At 43.8% G+C, this 22,716-nt stretch overlaps 1 protein-coding gene across 1 annotated transcript in view; it reads left to right on the forward strand.

Moving 5' to 3' along the window:
* Positions 1-22,716, forward strand: part of cmip (c-Maf inducing protein) — a 40,073-nt gene that overhangs the window by 14,363 nt on the left and 2,994 nt on the right. The window contains exons 2-20 of the mRNA XM_035419947.1: positions 6,894-7,019; positions 7,269-7,319; positions 7,435-7,596; positions 8,297-8,338; positions 8,711-8,773; positions 10,292-10,372; positions 10,557-10,660; positions 10,951-11,055; positions 12,794-13,186; positions 15,297-15,362; positions 16,008-16,034; positions 16,423-16,471; positions 18,742-18,849; positions 19,102-19,218; positions 19,472-19,612; positions 20,281-20,328; positions 20,625-20,771; positions 21,763-21,868; positions 22,227-22,297. Of these exons, the coding sequence (XP_035275838.1) occupies positions 6,894-7,019; positions 7,269-7,319; positions 7,435-7,596; positions 8,297-8,338; positions 8,711-8,773; positions 10,292-10,372; positions 10,557-10,660; positions 10,951-11,055; positions 12,794-13,186; positions 15,297-15,362; positions 16,008-16,034; positions 16,423-16,471; positions 18,742-18,849; positions 19,102-19,218; positions 19,472-19,612; positions 20,281-20,328; positions 20,625-20,771; positions 21,763-21,868; positions 22,227-22,297 (2,007 nt within the window). The remainder of the gene's footprint in view (positions 1-6,893; positions 7,020-7,268; positions 7,320-7,434; positions 7,597-8,296; positions 8,339-8,710; positions 8,774-10,291; positions 10,373-10,556; positions 10,661-10,950; positions 11,056-12,793; positions 13,187-15,296; positions 15,363-16,007; positions 16,035-16,422; positions 16,472-18,741; positions 18,850-19,101; positions 19,219-19,471; positions 19,613-20,280; positions 20,329-20,624; positions 20,772-21,762; positions 21,869-22,226; positions 22,298-22,716) is intronic.

The raw sequence follows: 22,716 nt of genomic DNA on the forward strand, positions 1-22,716 counted from the left end.
AATATTCCCATTTACATACAGACATTTATACCAAGAAACATTTAATCATTCACACTACAGAAGGGGGGGCAGGGGGGTGGGTGGGTATTAAATAAATACTGATAAATTTAGGCCTATTAAGTAAATGTTGAATCTTTCATACCTATCCACACATACATTTGTCCCACATATTGCACTACAAGCTTGTTGGTAAAATTAAGTTTTGCCAAATAAGTACAACAGTATAATTTTTGCACAAAATAATAAAATATCTTATTTGTGAACACAATTTTCTAGACAAAATCATTTTATTCATGCATTTTATTCATGATGTGCTTCTCATGCACCCAGAGCACTGGATGCAGACAATTGTTCAAACATATAGTGTAGTCAAATTTTAAAATATTAGGTGTAACACAGCTGAATTGTTGATTATTTCCGCTATAAATGATTGCCATTTATGTGACACATACACTTTGAATGACCACGTTCTCTGATGTAAGATGAAACAAGCACGGAACCGTCCAGACCCACAGCGCAACTCACTTCCGCAGACACATTTTAGCTGACACCACCTGCGCATGCGTCCTACTAAACAAAGCACCACATGCGCATGCAAACCTCCCTCAAAGGTCGTCCGTGAGTGCGTGAGTGAGTGAGTGAGTGACCACAATTTGCCGTGCATAGCCCACGGCGCCAGTTCCTGCGCGCCATGGGAAAAACACGGGGCCAGGTTACGTGAAATGATTTAGGAAACATTGGGCAGCAACAACGCTATGGAATATGGCTTATTCAATTTGTGTGAGGTAAAATAGCCAATATTGTTTCTTGTAACTTAGCCTAATTTTGATATCAGAACTTTTAATGGCGGGTCTAGATTTTAGAAGTTTTAATGACTTACAGACTGTGCTTTGTATGTGCGAGTCATTTGGAATTTTTATATGTTGAAAACGTGTTTTTCCCCAGGTCACCGCAGTACACAGGGCAGGTCTGTCTGAGTTGGTCTTGTGAAATCACCTACTGTTTGAAGCCAGATTTTTTAATTGGGCAGTAGTTAGTGTGAATTACAAAATAATCTTGCAGTTAGTGGCCAGATTTGCATATAACAGCATAAAATAAAATCGATAATAAAATAATGCACATGTGTAGAATCGGAGAATTGAGCCGATGGCTGGCAGCGAACGGCGGTGTTACTAAGGTGATAGCAGTCCAGGAAACGGCAACAGCTGAGGCTTATGCCAAGATAAGGCAACGTCTGGCATTTGCTTCCCCTGGCACTGATAATCATAGACTGTAATAATATGCTAACACGTATCTTGTTTAAAAATATAAATCCCTCCCGAAGGACTGTAGGTACTACAATAAACTGCATTCAGTATGCTAAAAGCATAGGCCACCTTTCAGATGGCACAGCGGTATAAACCATTCAAGAAGAGAGGTGGGAAAACCTTTGCATATGAATTGCATACATGTAGATAGAAATACTACCTGTTTTCCCCGCTGCTCTGATCAGCTGCACCTCTACAATCTCTTCGGGTTGGATATGTCCATGGTTACATTAGCAGAAAGCTTTTCATTTTATTTTCAGTCGTATTCAATATATTTATTTGTTTTTTTTTTTTTTTAATCTATCTATAGCCGGTGTGTGCAACGTGGTGTATCCTTATCTGCCAGACCTGGGGTATATAATTCTTCTGAATGACGCTATAGAAAGCAGTACAATTCCCGTAGATTACTGACAGTTTTAAAAAAAAAACATCAGTTTTCACCTAAATTCATAGCCACGTCTTGTTTCATATGATATCGTAAGTTCAGTAGGCCTAATACATTTCGTGAAAAATTCTCAGGGATCTGCTGGAGTCTAATTGATTATTACCGACGTCAAGCAGGCCTGTTTCAAATATGCATTTGAAGCGCAGCTTTCCAAGCTATACATGGCCTTATCAGTCATCTGCTTTCTTTGGCTTCTTTTGCGAACTTTTTGAAATTGTTCTGGCGCTTGTGTGCATAAGCACTCTTGACTTTCGGATTCTTTAGCAATAGTCCTAAGACATGCCTCTTCGCTAATTTGGATTTCATTTCCGTTGTAATTTTCTTTATCTTTATCAATGGAAATTGTAACTCACTCACATCCGTGTCATTTCTGGTTTACCGGTCAGTCTGTAACCCTGATTCCACAGGGTTGTGTTTCTAGGAGGAGAAGATGCCATGATATGTATCGACTCAGAATGTAGCGTTGCTCTCCCTCAGCTTCACACATCATTGGGCATCATTTCCCCAATGATCCAACCACGTCATTAAGGAGTTGAGATGGTACCTAAAAAGGAACATCCTGCACTCAGACAGAGTTCCTGCTCTCCTGTTGGAGACCTTTCCAGTGGGAAGGCAGCAGAATGGCAGCGTTTTGTACACAGTGTTAATCATGTGAAATGATAGAGCTTGTCTGGGGTTTAATGAGCGAGGTGCGGCACTGCCAGTGCCTGTGCGTGCCGTGCCTGGGGTCCCACTGCACACGGCTCCGACCTGTTTGTTTGCGCTGATTGCTCTCAGTGGCAAAGCTGTTTCTCTGAAACACCCACTCAGGACTGCTCCAGACTGGCTGAAGGAAATGGGTGTGTAGAGTGTGAGTGTGTGTGCGTGCACATGCGTGCATGTGTTTATGTGCATGTGTTGCACTGTACACTTCTCTTTCTCCCAAGCACAGACTGTTTGATTGCACAGTAAAAAAATAATAATAATAAAACGTTTAATTTACCGGGAAGGGTAAATACACTTTCTAAAACACACACACAAACGCACGTGCATGCACACACACATACACGCACACACATGCCTGTCCATCTCTCTCTCTTTCTCTCTCTCTCTGTCTTTCTCTCTCTCTCCCTCCCTCCCCCCCCCTCTCTCAACCTCTCTCCCTCCCCCTCTTGGCAAAACTGCTGAATCCGGCAACAGTTCCAGCATTGTGATTGGGAAACATGGCATTTCCACAAGGTCCGACTACACTGGCTGCTGTCTGTTTACACATTACTCTTTCTGTATCTGAGCAGACAGCCAGTAACGTGCAGGCACATGGGGGCCAGACTGACAAGCCACTTTCCATATGACCCAAGGGCTCACATGACTTGCAAGAAATATGTCCACACGCACACACATGCACGTACGCGCCCAACGAAGAAGTACCTTGAAGGCTGGAGTACAAGCAATTTAAAAAAAATGAATGAATGGCTATGCCTAGATTTTACCGCTTTAAGAAAAGTGGGTTATTAAGCGTGATCCATATCACTATCAAAATCCTCATGAAATGTGACAGCGTAAAGATTGGCTGCCTGTCTTGTCACATTTTCCAGTTTGTGTTCCAATCTCAGATGTCTGATAGGGTGCTGTGGGGTGTCTGACAGGGTTCTGTGGGTTGTCCGATATGACGTTGTGGGGTGTCTGATAGGGTGCCTGGCAGCGTTTCCCCATTTTTGTCAGTACCCCATGTCCCCCTGACTGTCTTGCACATGCAAGCACACAGCCCTGCATGCCAAAGTATAGGCTATACTTTGCCTCAACTGTTGGAACAGAACTTCAGTACAGGACCTTTCAGGTGTTTTGTGGGCAGTGAAGTTTAACTTTGACCTGGAGGTTCTTTGTAAACAAAGATAAACTTGACAGGATAGTGAAATAAATGCTTGCCTTTAAAAAATGATTAAACATTCTGCACCAGCTGCCCAGCCCTGGTCCTAGAGGTCTACTGTCCTGTCTGTTTTCATTTTCTAAACTAATTTGGCACACCTGATTCTACAAATCACCAGTTCAACAAGATCTCTATCTGTTGAATGAAGTGTGCTTTGTTAGGGTTGGAGTGAAAACCAACAGAATGGTAGATATCCAGGAACAGGGTTGAGCAGCCCTGATCTACACAATTCTCAGTTTCACATCAGCCTTATGTGGATTAAATCTGCATGTTATTGTGGCCTGTTCAGTAGTGCTGCCCTGGAGAAGGACACACCTACATTTTCTGACTGTCCACCAATCCATACGTCTGTCTGTCTGTGTAGGAATGATTTTATTCCTTGGTTTCCCTAATGATGCAGTGGCACTCCATTCTGCCACCTTCCGCTTAAGAGAGGCGTGGAGATGTTGGCTAGAGTCGCCATGGTAACAGCACAGGATGTTGTTTCTATGACAACCCCTTGGTGGTGGTTTGAATGCTCTCATCCTCTGATCCTGCGTTTACATCTCAGTGTTTCTGTTTTAGTTTAGTGTGCAAGAGAGGTATAGGTCTATTGCTGACTCTGTATGTTTGTTCACATGTGTGTGCTTGTGTGTGTGTGCGTATGCATGTGAGCGCATCAAGGAGCCGTACAGCTGGAGAAAATAAGACAGAAAAATGTATTTTTGTCTTTTTGTCTTAAGTTGTTTATTGTATAAATGCAACCATGTGAAGGGCTGATATGTTGCACAGGGAGGGAGAAACGGAGGCTGTCCTATATTGAAGGGAAGGAGAAACAGAGAGGCTGCTCCGTGGCAGAGGGAGGGAGTGACAGAAGCTGTTCTGAAATGGAGGGAGGAAGAGACAGGCTGTTCTGTAGCAAACGGAGGAACAGAGAAGCTGTTCTGTAGCAATGGGGGGGAGTAGATGAAGGCTGTTCCTTAGACGTAGGGATGGCTGGGCCGTTTTCTAGCAGAGGGAGGTAAGAAAAGAAAGGCTGTTCCATAGCGGAGGGAGGCCAGAGGACTCCCTGTTTGCTGTTGGATGCAAATGGCCAGCAGTATATTGGCTCGCAGTGGTGGTGAAAGACAGTCATTATTTATCTCCTTGAGGAAAACAGCCTGTAACATTTCCATGACAAACCATTTATTGCGGTCTGTACAGTTCATAAGTTAACCAAATGAAATGTGCTACAGAGCTATCAATATGGGAAACTTTGCTGTCAATATTAGTATAAACTCAAAAGCAAAAGCAAAACAAGCACATTGGTTTCCTGTGGTGTCATTTCCTGTATTTGGCCATGAAAGATCTCATAGCGTGGACTTGTTATAGCCTATATCATCTCACCTAATTGACTTGCACTTGTCTGAGGTCGGGGTCCGGATGACAAATGTGGATGAGGGGGACGTGCTTGAAAAGCCAAGCACGTGACTGAAACCCACGAATCAGACCTCTCTGCTGGTGAATGTCTGGTGCTCATGGTTTCTTTATCTGGAGACATGAGCTAGCCCATGAGCTTCTGCTATACACTGCGGTGTCGTCCGCGGAGAATCAGTAAGGCCACGATTAAGGGTAAAGCCACACATCCTCTGACGTAATAGCCTGGCCTCGCTCTTGCCTCCCACAGTCAGCTTGCTCTGGGTGTGTTTTCTATTTTTAAAACAGTGTTCCTTAAATGTATATCAGTCGTATATTTTGGAAATCTCCACTGGGCAATAGTTAACAAGCCGTCCTTAACAGAACTATGTGGAATGGGGATGAAAATTGAAATCTGAGACAGTTTACACATCGGATCTGTAATCTGATTGGTTATCGCACCATGTTCCCCATCCTACATCAGATATTCAAAAAAACATTTGACGATAGTACCTTCTTTTATCGATCTTTAATGTTCTGAAGTTACTTTGTGCTTTAAAACTATTAATTTTGGCGAGGTCGCAGAAATGAATGGGAGTGAAAGGGAACTGGACAACCAAGACAACTGATGTTTTTAGTATTTAGGCTATGAAAATAGAATAGGGGTAGGCTCCACAAAATGACCTGTGTTATACCAAAGTGAAATACTCCTTTAAAGTTTGTTTTGGTATACGTCTACAACATGTACATTGCTAGGGTTGGTCTTCGATGGAAGCCTCTTGTGACTGAATGTTACTGTAATGGGGGAAGGAGCCCTGGGCATCAACATTGTTGACAGGGGCCATCATCTGATTGCAACAACTGACAAGGACGCATTCCAGAATCTTATAGAGTTGCCAAACTTTGTTTCTCCCAGCATTTGGCAATATTGTTAAAATTCCTATGTGTACACATAATAATAGTGTAGGCTATGGTTAAGGTTATCATCAGAAACTTTTGAAAAATCACAGAAAGTACTAAAAACCAAGGAAATTGCCGAACTGACTAATAGCCGTTGATGCAGTTGAGATCCCAAGTTCTTAAATGAGATCCTTTAATTCGATCGATCATATACTTACAGTAATGGCCAGCAATCGATCATCGATTAATCATGAACAACCCTACTGGGATCCTTTTGTCTTTAGAACATTGGGCTAATTTTGCCTCTTGTTGTGCAGGGTGCCCAGGGAAAGCCACTGCTCAAAACCCACAGTGGTCCCAAACTCATTACATTTGTGATGGCAGCTCTGGCCAATTGGGTGCTTGTGGTCAGCTTGCTCTGTCTGTGCAGGGGTCTGGGTAAGGATGGCAAATGGGGATGTGCTTGAAAAGCCAAGCACATCCCCATTTGCCATCCTGCAGAGCGTTCAGCCCTCTGCCACAGTGATTGCACAGTGGAACCACGGCGTTAATGGAAATGGTGACTGGCCGGGAACGCAGTGCTCATTGGAAGGGACGGACAAGGTTCCCACCAAGTGCTGGGCTGAAGGCCTCTGCTGGGGCTAACAAAACTGTGGGAATGAAGGCAAAGCCATGGATTCAAAAGAAAAAAAAATGTGTGAAACTCCTGCGACTCCTCTTAATCCGATAAACGAGGAACCACTCACCCCCTCCTGTGAATTTACACTTAAAGTGTGCGTCTGTGTGTAGAGGGAGTAGATATCCTGTAGATATGGGAGACTGTTCCCTTTATTTACTGCCCACATGGTGGATTGCTGTGGTGTGTGTAATGGGGTGTGACTGCGAGCGTGTGTTTGTGTTGCGTGAATGTGTTTTTGCGTTTCTGCGAATAAAGAGTGACCTCTCTCTCTCCCCCCCCCAGCCCACAGGCTACATGGAAACATCTCTCTCCTACAGCAGCATAGAGGAGCTACAGCCTCTGACCTGGGACAACGCCCCCAAATACTGCCTCCAGCTCAGTTTCCCTGGAGGGACTGTCCTGCTGCAGGTACGGGCACCGTCCGATGCGCGCACGCAATGTACATGCTAATGTACACACAAATACACTTGCACATACATACACATGTAAACATGCACACACACATACATTCATGCGTGCATATCTGTGAATGCACCCGTGCTCACACATGCACACATGCGTGTTTGTGTGTCTGTGTGTGTCTACGTCTGTGTGTTCCCAAGGAATTCTGTTTGAGTGAGTGTTACTGTGTCTTATCTGAGTGTTTATCTCTCTCAGGCAGCCAACAGTTATCTGCGAGACCAGTGGTTCCACTCGCTGCAATGGAAGGTAGTGTAAACTCCACAGCTGGACCTTGCAGTTGTTTTCGATTGTGTTTATTGTGCTCGAGTGTGTGCTGGATGTGTTTACAGAAAACGCTCTTAACTCTCATGTTTATGCGTAGAAAAAGATCTACAAGTATCGGAAGGTTCTGACCAAGCCCAGCCGCTGGGAGGTGGTGCTGAAGGAGATCCGGGCCCTGGTGGATCTGGCCCTGACCTCTCCACTGCAGGACGACTCTATCCACCAGGCCCCCCTGCACATTATCTCCACCCTGCTGGCTGAGGTACAGGGGTTGGGGGGGGGGTCACATCTGCACAGGGCCGCGGGTGTGGTTTTGGGGGCGGAAGGGTGACATTTCCCCCTGGCCGAGTGAGTTTGGGTGTGGGCGGTGGAGAATGACGGAGAGGGAGGGCGGAGATGACATTCAAGAACTTTGGTGGTCCCCCCATTTACTTCTCACGGAACCATGAATGTCCAATTCAGTCAGAGGAGCTGCCTGATGTTGCTGAAAAACCGACTTTTGCAGTGACAGTTCTGTCACAATTTCTTTTATCTTATCAATGGTATGAAGCTGGGATATGTAAATCTGGACCGCAAGACCGGTTGTACTGCTGGTTTTTATTCTTCCCCTCTAACCAGGGACTTATGCCTGGTGCTTATACTTATACAAGAGTGGATTATCTGGTCAATCACTGTGCTTAAGTCAATAAACTCATGTAGAAAATAAAACCAGCAGTAGCACTGGTCTCCAGGTCCAGATTTGAGTATCCGTTGTTTACCGTATTGCAAGATTCATTCACTGTTCCTGTTGGGTTCGCTTGGTACGTGGTCAAGTTTTTAAACTTAGTTTTGGCTATGGCTTTTGGTGCAGTACTGGAACAGTAACAGAACATGGGATTTCAGTTACGGTGTGGTGTGGTGCGGTCCGCTACATGGTACAGTCATAAATGTAACCCCAGCCCATTTCTGGTCTTTCCCTCCAGAACTCCAACCTGAGTGCTCAGGAGCATGAAAACATTATTGTGGTGAGTGCACAGTGTGTGTGGGTGTGTGTGTGTGTGTGAGAGAGAGAGTGAGAGTGTTGTTTGTACATCTTAGTGTGGTCTTCATTCATGTATGTGAGCAAGTGTGTCTCTGTGTTGTACTATTTCTGTGTATGTCATAAATTGTGAAATAGTCTATTTTTGTGTTTTGTTTATATGCATGTGCCTGTGTGCTGTTTACCTGCATGTTTGTAAGTGTTGTGGCTTGTCTGTTTTGTGGCGTGTGAGTTTGAGTATTTATTTATGCATGGTGAGTTTGTGTGTTATGTGCACTCAATTGATCACCTCTTCAGATTGTGTGTGTTGAGGTTGTGCGAATGTGACTGTCTGATTATTCTTCCCTCCCTTATCCAGGCCATCGCCCCTCTACTGGAGAATAACCACCCTCCCCCTGACCTGTGTGAATTCTTCTGCAAGGTAACGGATTGTGCCCCCCCTCATTTTCCCTTCATGTGCCTCTCTCCATACTCTGGCATAAGCAGCAGTGGGACGTTCAGACACCATTTTGGAAAATAGTTTCCTCCATACACAAAATGCAAAAGGTTCTTCGTAAAAAATTCAGAAAAAGTGCATTTCACAGATGTCTCAACACACTGTACATTTAAAAACATGAAAGATTGTAAAAGATAATGCATAGTGATTGGGCAACATTATAACAACTAAAATTGTCCTACCTTGCAAACTATTTTGGAAGGAATACCATTTTATTTGCTTTAAAAGCACTCTACCTAGATATACAGTTGCACCTATTTTTTGGCGGCTGTTCTAGCCAACAGCAAACTTAAAATATAGAACTTCCTAGGGTGTTGTATGGAAAATGCCACAATGCAGTTTTTCAAAAACACTTGAATCAACTAAAGCTAAATAATTTTCTATTTCTCAAACTGCTGGTTTTTGAGCACATTTATACAAAGCAACTCAAGTGCTGTAACTTACTGTAAGCATGTGGTGGTGGTGTTGTGTGTTCAAAGCTGAAGGACGGGGGATGTTATTTTTTTTCCTAGGAAAGCATTACCATGGCCTGATAGCCACAAGAATAATACAATCCAGCCTGTGCATCTGCTCTTCATCACAGAGCATTGCATCATCAAACCACCATGCAAAATGTTGCCAAATATTATCTTTAATCTCACAGGAGGAGCAAATGCAAACTGTAAGCGTAATTTTGCTCCAGAACTGAAAAATAAAATGCACGACTGCAAAAACGGTATGACTGTAACTTCCACCTGCACGTGGAAATGCAGATTTCAATTCCTGTAATTAGCCTCACTCTGATAATAATGGTATGCTGTAACATTAGCGAACTGCTGCGCTGAATGCGGTGTTAAAATAGTTTTCGTTACATTCTATGTACAGTCTATACAGATGTTATCTTCACACATATATTATTGTTGATGGATGCGTATGGGCACTAAGCATGTGGTGGAGGGCAGTGATAGAAATCTGCAATCTGGCCAGTCTTGTGACGCTTGTTGAAAATTTCCATTACAAGACTGAGACGTCAGCTCTAGCTCATTATAGGAAATATTTTTATCTTTTCAAGGGCATTTTTATGGTCTCCCTTGACATATTTTCCACAGTTATTTTTGGCATTTCAGGGACACTAATTCTCAGTGCCTACCATGCAAAGAGTATGGGTTGTACAATAGCTGCAAAAATCAGTCACCAAGAACATTCACATTTTGTAACCAGGGAGCAGTACATGGATGCATGTACATGGAATGTTATAGTAAAAAATACATTGAGAATGAGTAATAACTAAGGTAATGACTAAACCAATAAAGAATGTTGCATTACTGGGGCTACTGTGTGGCTCATCCGGTAAAGACACTGTTCTAATGCATAGATGGGCCCCTCGGTCTGGTATGGAATGGGGTAATATATGATACAAAATGCAGTTCTGAGATGGGACCCATGCCCCGTGTGTGTCTGCAGCACTGTCGGGAGCGTCCGCGGTCGATGGTCGTGATTGAAGTGTTCACACCTGTGGTCCAGAGAATCCTCAAACACAACATGGTGAGTGTCCTTGTGCTCTATGCACCTGCGCGTAGTGTTCAGGTACTGCGCTCAGGCCCGACGCTCAGCGCTGGGTCTCTGGGCAGCATTTTCACTCCTATCTCAGAGTGCTGTGGCTCTCACTATCTTTCATTCTCTTAAACTATTTTTTTTTTAATTCCCTCTCATTCTTTTTCTCCCTCAGGATTTTGGGAAGTGCCCTCGGCTCCGCCTCTTCACTCAGGAGTACATTCTGGCTCTCAATGAGCTCAATGCTGGCATGGAGGTGGTGAAAAAGTTCATACACAGGTGAGTGATGTACAGGTGAATTCTGAACACATAGTGCAAATACATGCGCGCGCACATGCACTGTGCAGGTATGGTAGGGCTAGACAAAAAACTTTTTTTGGGGTGTGTACAAGTTACCACCGCCATCATCAAAAGAAAGTCTATATGACAAACGGTCTTTAATAATCATTGTTATAGTTAATTAGCCAGCCCAGGTGTACTGTGTGTGTGTGTGTGTGTGCGCGCATGTGTTTGTGTGTGTGTGTGCGCGCGTGTGCGTGATCTGTGTGTAACCCGTGTCTCTGTTTCAGCATGCACGGCCCGACAGGACAGTGCCCCCACCCCCGCGTCCTCCCTAACCTGGTGGCTGTGTGTCTGGCTGCCATCTACTCCTGCTACGAGGAGTTCATCAACAGGTCAGTGTCTGCTGTGGAGTAACAACTGTATGTCATCTCATTGCATCAACACCCTGCACCATGGGACCTGGGTCCCACCCAGGAGGACCTCCACTTTCCATGTCTGTGAAGACGTCATTACACAGCCCAGAGAGCTGCCTCTGATTCCCAAATCTCTCTCCTTCTGTCCCTCTTCCTCTGTCTCTCACTTACAGCCATATTTACTAAGGCTTTTATAGATGCGTATAGTATTTTTCCATGTTTACTGAGGTGACGCACTGGAGATTTTCACTGGAAAAAACAGCATCCCTAAAATTTGCGTGTTTGGCCTAATGCATATGTAAGGCCTTCTGGTGTTAGACCAAAAATATGGGAAGCAAAAATGGAAATGCATATTACCTGATATGTCACCTAGCATCCAATTCCCGTTAGAATACACTCTGAAAACCATACTAACTTTTCAAGGACAAATAACTTTTTAAAAATGATGTATGAGTTGATTTATTGCAAACAACAATAAAGCCTTGTAACTGAAAATTACTTCCAGAAATATTTTTGCTTCACTTGCTCAAGAACATTTTTTTTGGAAGTATCTCCCACAAAGGCTCAAATTCCTCCGTTCCTTTGGGAGGCAGTAACTGGAATGCCCATGTACAAACATGAAGTGGCTACAACAGCCGTATTGTACAATAAGTTATTGACTGTTACATTTATCAAGCATTACATTTATGACGACTCTCCTCTACATTTGAGAAAGGAGAGGATCTTTTTAAATAATTTAAAAACACATGATTCCTTTTATAAACAGTTGTCTGTTAAAGACGTTGAGAGACTGTTACTCTAGTTTTTTTTTAAACTAATGAGATGTGTTAACATAAAAGTGACAGTGCCTATCCATTGTATCCATGGATCCTGACACCTGTCAAAAATCTGACTTCCCAGAAATGATGCGCTATAATGTTATATAATGTTGCTTTTCTGCCATGTGCAAGACGCATCATAAATACGGATAGTCAATTTGAATGAACTCGCTGCGGCTGTGCTCATTTACATAACCACTCTTAGTTTATACACGCTAATTGAACTGACGTTGAATTTTGTGGCGCCGACAGTGATTTGCGGCATGCTTGGTAAAAATGGCTCTTAATCTGTAAGATTTTAGTTTTGTAGAAGAAAGTACTTGATGTGAACGTATATCATACTGGTCTACTGTTCTTGGTAAGACCTATAAGAAAAGGACCTGTTACACACTAGACTCACTGCAGCTACTGCGTAATTTCACTGTAGAAAGACATTGTTAGATTTAGTCATAAATTGTTTTCTGGTTTCCAAATATCACAGTGTTTGATTAAGCGACCTTAGTCTCTACCTCACCAGCTGTATGGTGAGCACATATTCAATATAGATATTGGGATGGCAAGTTTACCTTGCCCCAGGTATACCTTCCAACCAAATTACAGGTTTCAAAGGTATACCTGTATGGTAGAGAACCAAGAGATTGCAAGGTCTCCCACAGAACTAACTACAATGACCACAGAATCTGTTGTCTTATGAAGGAAATTAACCAAAATTAGATTCTGGTCCCTTTGACCCTTTAAGCTCACACAATTCAGCTGTGAGCACACAATTCAACTTCACACAGCCCCACAGTTACAGCAAGCCAGCTGCATTTTCAGTTATTTTGAGTTTCATCCCTATTGCTTCTTCATCTCCTTGTAGTGTTTTCATATTATTTGCATGTATGTCTATATGTTTTCAGCCGAGACAACTCCCCCAGCCTGAAGGAGATCCGAAATGGCTGCCAGCAGCAGAGTGACAGGAAGCCGCCCATGCCCCTGCGCCTGCTTCGCCCTGACCCGCCCACGCCCCCTCCCTCGGCGCCGCCCTCGCTGCCCGTCTCCCCGCCGCCACTGCCCCTCTCCCCGCCCCCTACTATCGTCAACTCCAGCGAGATCCTGGTGGAGCTGGAGCGCAACAACAACAACACCAGCAATGTGACCCACAGCAAGCTGAAGGGGCCAGCAGGGGGCGATAGCGAGCCCAACCTCATCGACTGCCTGCTGGTCAGCCCCGCCCTCAGCGCACTGTCCATCCAGCTGCCCGCCCAGGCTGACCGCGTCCTCGGCTGCTTCGCCCTCATTCTCAAGATGCTGTAAGCCACACCTCCACTCCACACCACCCTTTCACTTGGGTGTGATTCTTCCTGCTTTTTCCCTGAATGACTGCTGAGCATTCTCTCCTTTCGTAAGCTGCCAGAGAGTACAGAAGCTCTTGTTTATACAATTTATAAGTACAATTGATCATTCGCGCAGGCTAATAAATAATTCTGGAGATCGTTTCCCGTCCGAGCATAACATTGCAATAACATTTGCGATTCCAAAAAGGAGAGTCCGAAGCACTCTGTCTTGCATTAAAAGCCGTTATTGGCAAGTATAAATAAAATACAGACAGCTTCAGCATTTTTGACCCTTCAGTGCTGGTCAGTAAACGGGAAATGGTATTACTTGTGTTACTTTTTTTTTTACAGTTCAGGCATTTGGCAGGCTCTCTGGCTATTTCCAGTAAGGGTCATGGAAGTATCGCCCAAAAGTATCCACCATTTACCAGCATTGTTTTGTTGATTGTTACAATGCTGTATCAGTCTTGATTCTGTTTTACTGTCCCTATGGTTTAAAAGGAAGTACTGATTTTTTGGATCATAAATGTCTCAAACTGAGTCAGAGGACCAGGGGAATATGTTATAAACACAGCCTAGCGTTGCTCTTACTGGATGTTGCTTTTGATTAAAAGTCTCCACAAAATGTCTAAATGGTAAACAGCACACAAATCAAAAGCTTTTACATTCTATGGCAGCTAATAGCAGAGCAGCTACTCAACATTGAAGCCAGAAGCTAGTGCCCTGACAGACACTATGGTGCCATTATGAATGGTCTGAAAATCATCTCTTGATTAATGAAATTATTAATAATCACTGATTCATCATCCTGATTCTACTTTTTTTATTATTCTGTCTTTTGTTTTTAAAATGGGGCCAAAATATCATTATTTATTTTAAGAATAATTTGTCCAGCTCATTTTTAATCCCACCCCACTTGATGATGTGACTCAGATGTAATGCTTCCTTATTCCTCTGTTATTGAGAATTACTTCAGAAAATGGAAAGGGTGCATGTGAAAGTAAAAAAAGACTTCAAACTGTGTGACCAAGTGTGACTCATAAACATAGAGCAAACAATAGTTTTGTTGCCATTACACAGTATCAAATTCAAAAGACTAGTCACATAAATTATAAAAAGAAGCTGTCTCAATGACATCATCAGTTCAGAGGTCAGATGACCTTTTTCAGATGCTGACGAAAGTTTTGGTAAATGACATAGAGGTCATGCCGATTCTTCTGAGAATAGGACGGAACATATCAAATTATAGTTTTTGGCTTGTCTTCCCCGTTAAAGGGAGCGAGTGAGTGAGAGAGGGAGAGAGAGAGAGTGTGTGTGTGTGTGTGTGTGTGTGTTTGCATTGGCAGTGGCATTGAATTGTTCTTAGGAACAAACATTTGTGCAATGAATGGTTCTTAGGAACAGATATTCCCTATGTGTTTTTGCGGGGGTGTGGGGGGGGGAGGCGAGATTATTGAATGAATAATTTGAATCCATCATATTATTCAGGCTTTATTTGTGCATAACACCATTATAGGCCATTATAGTCTGGTTTTATTTTTCTCATTTCTATGACTATAGACTTTATTTATTTATTTATTTAGGATCCCCATTAGCAATACACTGTTTGCAGCTAATCTTCCTGGGGTCCAAACATAAAATACATACAATACATACAAGATTATATAGTGAGACATAAAATCAAACAAACAGACAGAATAATACGAAACAATAATGTTGGTAAAAATGGTATTGTTACCAACACAGAATAATTAGTAGTTTGCAGTTGTATGTTGTGTATTTTTATGAGATCGTGTTGGGCTAATTGAATGTACAAAGTTTATTCAATGGTAATAAAGGATCTCCCTAACAATAAAAAAATCTAATTATAACTTTAATTATATTGCATATACATTAGCTGCTGGTCTAGGAATGTGGATTGGCACTGTTGGCGATTTCACTCAGGTGGATGCACTGTGTGCTCTTGTATCATGCGTAGCTCTGCATTGCAGCTGCTCTTAAATGAATGTAATATAATATAACAACATATAGCAATATTAATGACAAAATACACAGTAACACTGATATTGTTTCTCTCTCTGTCTAGGTCTGACTATGATGACTGGAGACCAGCATTGGCCAGTCTACTGCAGCCTATCCCCTTCCCCAAAGAGTGAGTCACTGCTCTGCCTTTCCCTTTTATCTCTATCCCCTCCATCTTCTCCAGGGTAGCCCCTCCCACTTCCACATCTAACTCCGCCTCCTGGGTGAGGAGGAGGGGCCAGACGCATAGTTGTTTTTGTGTCACCTTTAAGGTTCTAATTGGCTCTGATCAGTGGTTTCAGGTACTGAGTTCCTCCTTAGGGGGTTGTCCCAGAGAGGCAGGACCAGGGTGGTTTTTGGCAGGGGGGTCCCGGGGGGTGGCAGGGGAGAGGGAATCGGGGAGTCCCTCTGACGTGGGTGCAGATAGCAGGAGTCCTGTGGGTGGGGAGGGGGCGGAACAAGTGCTCCTGTGGGAAGGCTGTAATTGGCTCTCAGGCCGCGGGACTCATTATGGCTGGCCTGATTATGTCACAGCCGGAGCTCACTTGCGCAGCCAGGCTAATTCTGAATGGCAACAACAGGCAGCCACTGTTCCCAGCGCGCCAAGGGCGGACACTGTGAACAGCTACTGTGTAAACACTGGCTTGCAGATGCAATGGAAGCCTTGTAGTCTTGCATGAATGCTTAAATGCACGTGTTGATATGCATGTTTGTGTGTGTGTTTTGTATGGATGTGTCATTTATGGTAATCTTTCTCTGCTCTCTCCTGTTGCAGGGCCCTTGCTCATGGCAAATTCACAAAGTAAGTGTCTTCACAGTTTCCATATGGCTTTGTACGAGTGAGCTGCAGTTTTCCAAGCTAAATCTCGTCTCTTCCTGCTGAAAGGGGATCAATAGATGCTTTGTAATGAGCAAGATCATGTTTCGCAGAACTTACGGTCCCAAAAATATTTCCTGTGGCATTCTCAGTTCATGAATATTCATGAGTGGTGGTGTTGGAACAGATTCTGAATGATGAACGGTTTACAACAGTTTTTCTGTTATTTGTAGTACAGTGATTTACAATGAGAGCAAAATTGTTCCTGCTGTTTTCATGTGGAGGAATTACTTTTTAGGCCCAGGTTTAGTCTGGATCAGTGTGAGAGCCATCTGCAGTGGTGTGTCACAATTTTGTGTCTCTTCCTTTGCAGGGAGCTGAAATATGTCATCCAGAGGTTTGCAGAGGACCCCAGACAAGAGGTAAATTTGAGAGTGTGTCACTGGTGTGTCATCTGTCACTCTGGTGTGTGTGTGTGTGTGTGTGTGGTTCTTGTGTGTTTGTAAGAGGTATGGTATGTGTGTGTGTGTGTTTGAAGGGGAATTCCACCGCAAGGCGTAACTGATTACTTCTGATTAATGTGTGGCTGGCCAACACAATCTCTGTACATTAACAGGATAGTCCAGAGACCGCTGTGTTCACCGATCACCAAAATGTCAGCTAACTCCAACACTAGACACATCGACACTACTAACAAAAATAACTAAAATGTGTACTATTAAATATATTCCTATATATTCTAATCAAACAGGCTCAAGTTGGCTAACTTTAGCCTACTGCTAGTTGCGTTTTGCTACTGCTGCAATATGTCACGCTAGGTACTGTAATGGCAACATATGACAATAGCATGCCATTGCTATATTCCAGCATCATATTACTACCATTATGCCATTTACCATACACCCATGCTATATTTAAAGTGCATGTTTGTGTCTTTTGGTGTGTGTTAATTGCACAAATCGATCTAGCTGAAGTCATGTACTATTAATTACATTTGATAAGAATTTCACCCAGAGACTGTTAGCCTACATGCAAGGGAAATGTACTTGTATGAAGGGCAGCATTTACACTACATGGCCAAAAGTATGTGGACACCTGACCTCAAAAATCTCATCCAAAGTTATGGACATTAATATGAAGTTGGTCAACCCTTTACTGCTTTAACAACCTCCACCCTTCCTGGAAGGCTTTTTATTAGAGGTTGGAGTATTTCTGCTGGGATTTGATTCCATTCAGTCAGAAGAGCATTGGTGAGGTTGGGCACTGATTGGGTGATTAGGCCTGGCTCACAGTTGGGTTTCCAAATGATCCAAATGTGTTGGATGGAGTTGAGGTCAGGACTCTGTGCAGGCCAGTCAGGTTCATCCACACCGATCTCGACTAAAACCATTTGTTCACTGTGTGCCTGGGGGCATAGTCATACTGAAACGGCAAAGGTCCTTCCTCAAACTGCTGCCACAAATTTCACTGGAACTAAAGGGCGTACCCAAACCATGAAAAACAGCCCCAGACCAAGGGCTATCCAGATACTTTGGGTCATATTGTGTGTTTCGATTATAACCACCTGTGCTTATAAAAAACATTGGGCCATTTAGCTAACAGCTTTAGTATGATGGCTACTCAAACATCAGAAGCATGCGTTTTAAAAGAACACAGAGACTTGACAAACTGTTTACGGAAAACATTTAAGTCCATGCTGGTTGTGAATAACAGCCGGAGTTGAGGTAACTGACCCAAAACTTGCAGCCAGTGTAACTACATTGTGAAGTGACCAGAGACCATACATTGAAAATATTTAGTTTTTAATTGGCAGTAGAACTGGTAATAGTGCACATAGGCTTCTGTCTTTATCCACTAAAATGATGAGTCGAGCAGGTCATTTCACTGTTGATGTGTTGTTTAGAAAAGCAACAAAAAACTGCAGTGAATGAACAAGAGACCAGCATGATATTTTTGTCAGATAATTTATTGAAATGCGTAGGTGTGGAGAATATCTATATCAGCTCTTGTATGTGCGAATATCAACAATGTCAACCTTACGTTTCTCCTTGCCTGGCTTGATGCCTTCGTCTCCTCTCTCCAGTTCTCTCTCACAACCGTATAAAACGTCTGTTCTTGTCGGATTTATTGTGACGACCAAATATTGCACAAGTCGTGACTGTGTCTGAAATAGCTTGCTGTGAGTCAACTGCATAAATCAGCTATTCAGATCGTAGTTACGTTAAACCCATGCAGCTTGCCCGACTGAAGTGGCATTTTCTTTTTAGTGGAACTTAAGCAATTAACTGAACACATAAACCTAGATTTCCTTTCTTTAATGGCTAGCTTGTTAGCGAATAATGTTTACCCTCACTCCAGGCCTAAAACGCTCTGCCCTTGCCTCTGTATTCAGTAGAGTGGCAACCTGTGACTAGCATTGCCTGACACCGGCCCATGGCCTGAAAGTGCCCACCCGTTGTAGTCCTTAGTAAAGCAGGTTCTTGGAGCGTGCATTGTGGTTTGGCTGTATCTCTGCGCTCACTACAGGTAGAGAGTTGCCTGGGAGCTCATTGCAATCAGGAGGACAGCTCCTCTTCTACAAGTAAATGTTCATTCTCCGGTGGAATTCCCCTTTTAGTTGTGTGAGTTTGTAACGCAGGTATGTGTATATATAACTCTGTTGTGTGTGATAACTCAGGTGTGTGTTTTGCAGGTACACTCCTGTCTCCTCAGCGTTCGCTCTGGGAAGGACGGCTGGTTCCAGCTCTACAGTCCAGGGGGCGTGGCCTGCGATGACGATGGAGAGCTCTTCGCCAGTATGGTACGGCCATCAATCTGTCTATCCAAGTTACTCCCCCCCCCACCAGAATGCACCTTACTGTCCCTCATACTGCCAGCAAATATTGCCATTACAGTTTGTGTGTTTGTGTGACTGGACTGGCAGTGCATGTTTTAAGAGGTCTCACCTTTCCAATGTGGAAATTATCAGGTAGAAAATAAAGTGAAACAAAGGTAGAAAAGTCTCTAGGCTGTAAGCTAGTCCTTCAAAATTCTCTGTTACTCCTCTCTCCAGGTGCATATACTAATGGGGTCGTGCTACAAGACCAAGAAGTTCCTCCTCTCTCTGGCTGAGAACAAGCTGGGACCCTGCATGCTGCTGGCGCTGCGGGCTAACCAGACCATGGTGGAGGTGTGTGTGTGTGTGTGTGTGTGTGTGTGTGTTGGTGGGAGGAGGTGTTTGTATGTGTGCTCACCTGTATGTGTGCCATTGTCTCCATGCGTATGCCTATGTGTGCGCCTGTACCCTCTGTGTGTGTGTGTTTGTGTGCATGTATACACATTTGTGTATATTACGTTCCTGTTCACTGTGTGCCTGCACGGGTGCATGCGCCTGCATGTGTCTGGGGGTGCTTAACCTGTGCTTTCTGTTGTATGTGTTGCAGATCCTGTGCCTGATGCTGGAGTATAACATCATTGAGAATAAGGACACTCAGCTGCAGATCATCTCCACTCTGGAGAGCACGCAGGTCGGCCTCAGCATGTATGAACAGCTGTGTGACCGACAGAGAGAGCTGAGGGAGCTGGTGAGAGAGATGCACAACCACACAACTGCACATTTACTCAAGCAAACTACCGCACATTTACATAAGCATACAACAGCTCATTTACACAGCCACATAAACGTGCATTTACATAATCACACAAACATGCATTTGTACAACCACACTACTGCACATTTGCGCAACCATACAACTGCATATTTACACAAACACACAACCACACCTTTAGACAACCACAGAAACACACATTTAGACAACTGCACAATACTTAATACAACTGCACAGTACTTTACACAACCACACAACCACATCAATATGCCATCTCAACACAAGCAACTCAAACAGCCTTTACTTCTGCACACGTATTTACATTGGCAAGCTCAAAGAATCTACACACAAGAACACAACGCACACGTACCAGCACACTCATTCACACTCAAAAACACACAGATGAAAGTTGGAGTGACAACTTTCATCTGTGTGTTTATATCCAAATTCAAGCTTGCCAAAACATTTCATGTTTTCCCACATACAGAGTTAAATCAAATCAAATATGAACTAATGTAGTGCATTTTTCAAATGGCCACAGTCCATTTCACATGCATACTCTACAACATAGGAACTTACTCTGCTGCCACCTGCTGGTTGAATGTGGAGTTATTTGGTTCTTAGTCTCTCTCCTTGCCTCACAGCAAAGAAAGGGGGGTCCAACTCGGCTCACGCTTCCCTCCAAATCCACTGTGAGTATCGCAGCATTCAGTCCGAGATTCAGCCTTCACTTTCTCTGTGTTTAGTCATGTCACTTTCTTCTGTCTGATATACACTTTCATTCCTCTCACTCTGTCACTCTCTCTCTCAAATTCAAATTGCATTATTGGCATGAAATGCATTAGCAAATATTGCCAAAGCGTACGTATAGAAATACAAAAAGACATTAGAGCATGAACATAAATTGAACTGAACAATTGTTATATCTCTCTCTCTCTCTCTCTCTCTCTCTCTCTTCATCTCTCTCTTTCTCCGTCTCTCTCTCCAGGACGCTGACCTGGCTCGGCTGCTGAGCTCCGGTTCCTTTGGGAATCTGGAGAACCTGAGCCTGGCCTTCACCAACGTCACCAGTGCCTGCGCCGAGCAGCTCATAAAACTGCCGTCACTCAAGCAGCTCAACCTGTGGTCCACCCAGGTAGGTCAGCTGCCCCGCCCTGCCCTGGCTGAGTGCTGCTGTGGGCGATGGGATAGTGGGGGCTGAGTGAATAAATGCATGTGGGGTACAGTGTTGGTACATGTTTAACTCCCGTATTTGAGGGCCACTCTGGCTGGAGTCTTAACTCCAGTTCTGGAGGACTGTAGTGCCGGTATAACCCCAGTCCTGGAGGGCTGTAGTTTCGGTGTAACTCCAGTCTTGGAGGGCTATAGTTCCTGTGTAACTCCAGTCTTGGAGGGATATAGTTCCTGTGTAACTCCAGTCCTGGAGGGCTATAGTTCCGGTGTAACTCCAGTCCTGGAGGGCTATAGTTCCGGTGTAACTCCAGTCCTGGAGGGCTATAGTTCCTATAGAACTTCAGTTCTGGAGGGCTGTTAGTTCCTGTGTAACTGAGGGCTGCAGCGTCTGCTGGTTTTGTAGTTTCCTTTCAATCAGCTGCCAGTTTAGGCCTGTAAAACCTGATGGAAAACCTGACTTTAGCCAATTAGTGACATAAATGAAGCCCTTAAGTGCTGAAACAGAGTAAAAACAGGGGGATACTGCGGGACCCTGCAGAACTGGAGTCCGAGTTCCCCGCTTTAAGACGTGTCAGGCGGTGTTTTATTATGGGCTAGCTGAGGATGAAAAGCTCTCACTAAATCGGCAGTGTTTGTCTTGCCAGGAGTGCGAAAGCTTTCTGTGGGAGCCGCAGTCCAGCAAGAAGCACTGTCTGCCAAACGTTCAGATTAACATTCTACTGAAAGTGTACTCTGGAAAATAACGCATCACTGATAATATTTCACTCACCCTGCCCTCCATCCCTCTCTTCCCCTCTTTCTCCCTCCCTCCCTCTCTCTTCCTCTCACTCCCTCCTTCCCTCTCTCTCCCTCCCTCCCTCTCTTTTCCTCTTTCCCTCCCTTCCTGTTTATTTTCCTCTCTTCCTTCCTCCCTATATCCCCCCCTGTCTCTCTATCCCCCTCTCTCCCTCCAGTTTGGTGATGCAGGGTTACGGTTGCTGTCGGAACACCTGGCGTGCCTGCAGGTGTTGAACCTGTGCGAGACGCCTGTCACTGATGCTGGTCTGCTGGCTCTCAGCTGTAAGAACACTACACACATCAGCCGTGATACACAATCCACACACGCACACACAGGAGTGTACTGCACATACACAGGTGAAGACAGGTTTTACAGCTTCCACCCGCTACATGATACTATGAAACCTTAGTATAGTACTGATAGACAGTGCTGACATACAGAAACACAGTGATGGTGTGTGTGTGAGTGGTTACTGTGTGTGTGTGTGTGTGTGTGTGCATATAGTAACCATGTGTGTGCACGTGTGCGTATGTGTAGGTAACCATGTCTGTGTATATGCACATGTAGCGTGTATGTGTGCTTGTAGTAACCATGTGTGTACCTGCAGTAACTGTGTATGCGTGTGTTTCTGTCTTTCAGCTATGAAAAGCCTGTGCAGCCTGAATATGAACAGCACCAAACTCTCTGCTGATACCTACGAGGACCTCAAGGTGGGTCTCCTCCCCACACCCGCTCCCTCCTGTCACTCAAACCCCTTGCAGTTGTCCTTCACATTCCCGCAGTTATGAGTGTGATATCAGTGATGAGTCTACAGAGCCTACTTTCTGTGAAATAACATGGTATAAATAATAATAATAATAATAATAATACATTTTACATACAGAGATGATCTCAAAGTTCTTTACAGAAGGCAACAATAAAACAAAGTAAAATGAATAATGTGATGTCAGCAGTGGGCTGTTTTTTTTTTTTTTTCAAGACCCTTTCCCCTTTTTTTCTTACATTTAAAGACTTCATTAAGCCATGAAATAAAGACGTATGCTTACTTTTTCTGAATTTGCAAACGTAAGGTACGGTCTGCAATTTTCTGACATCTGTTCTGTATGGATACTTGTATGTTTCTGATTGT

The sequence above is a fragment of the Anguilla anguilla genome, chromosome 5 (genome assembly GCF_013347855.1).
Source record: "Anguilla anguilla isolate fAngAng1 chromosome 5, fAngAng1.pri, whole genome shotgun sequence".
In the NCBI taxonomy this organism is placed as follows: domain Eukaryota; kingdom Metazoa; phylum Chordata; class Actinopteri; order Anguilliformes; family Anguillidae; genus Anguilla; species Anguilla anguilla.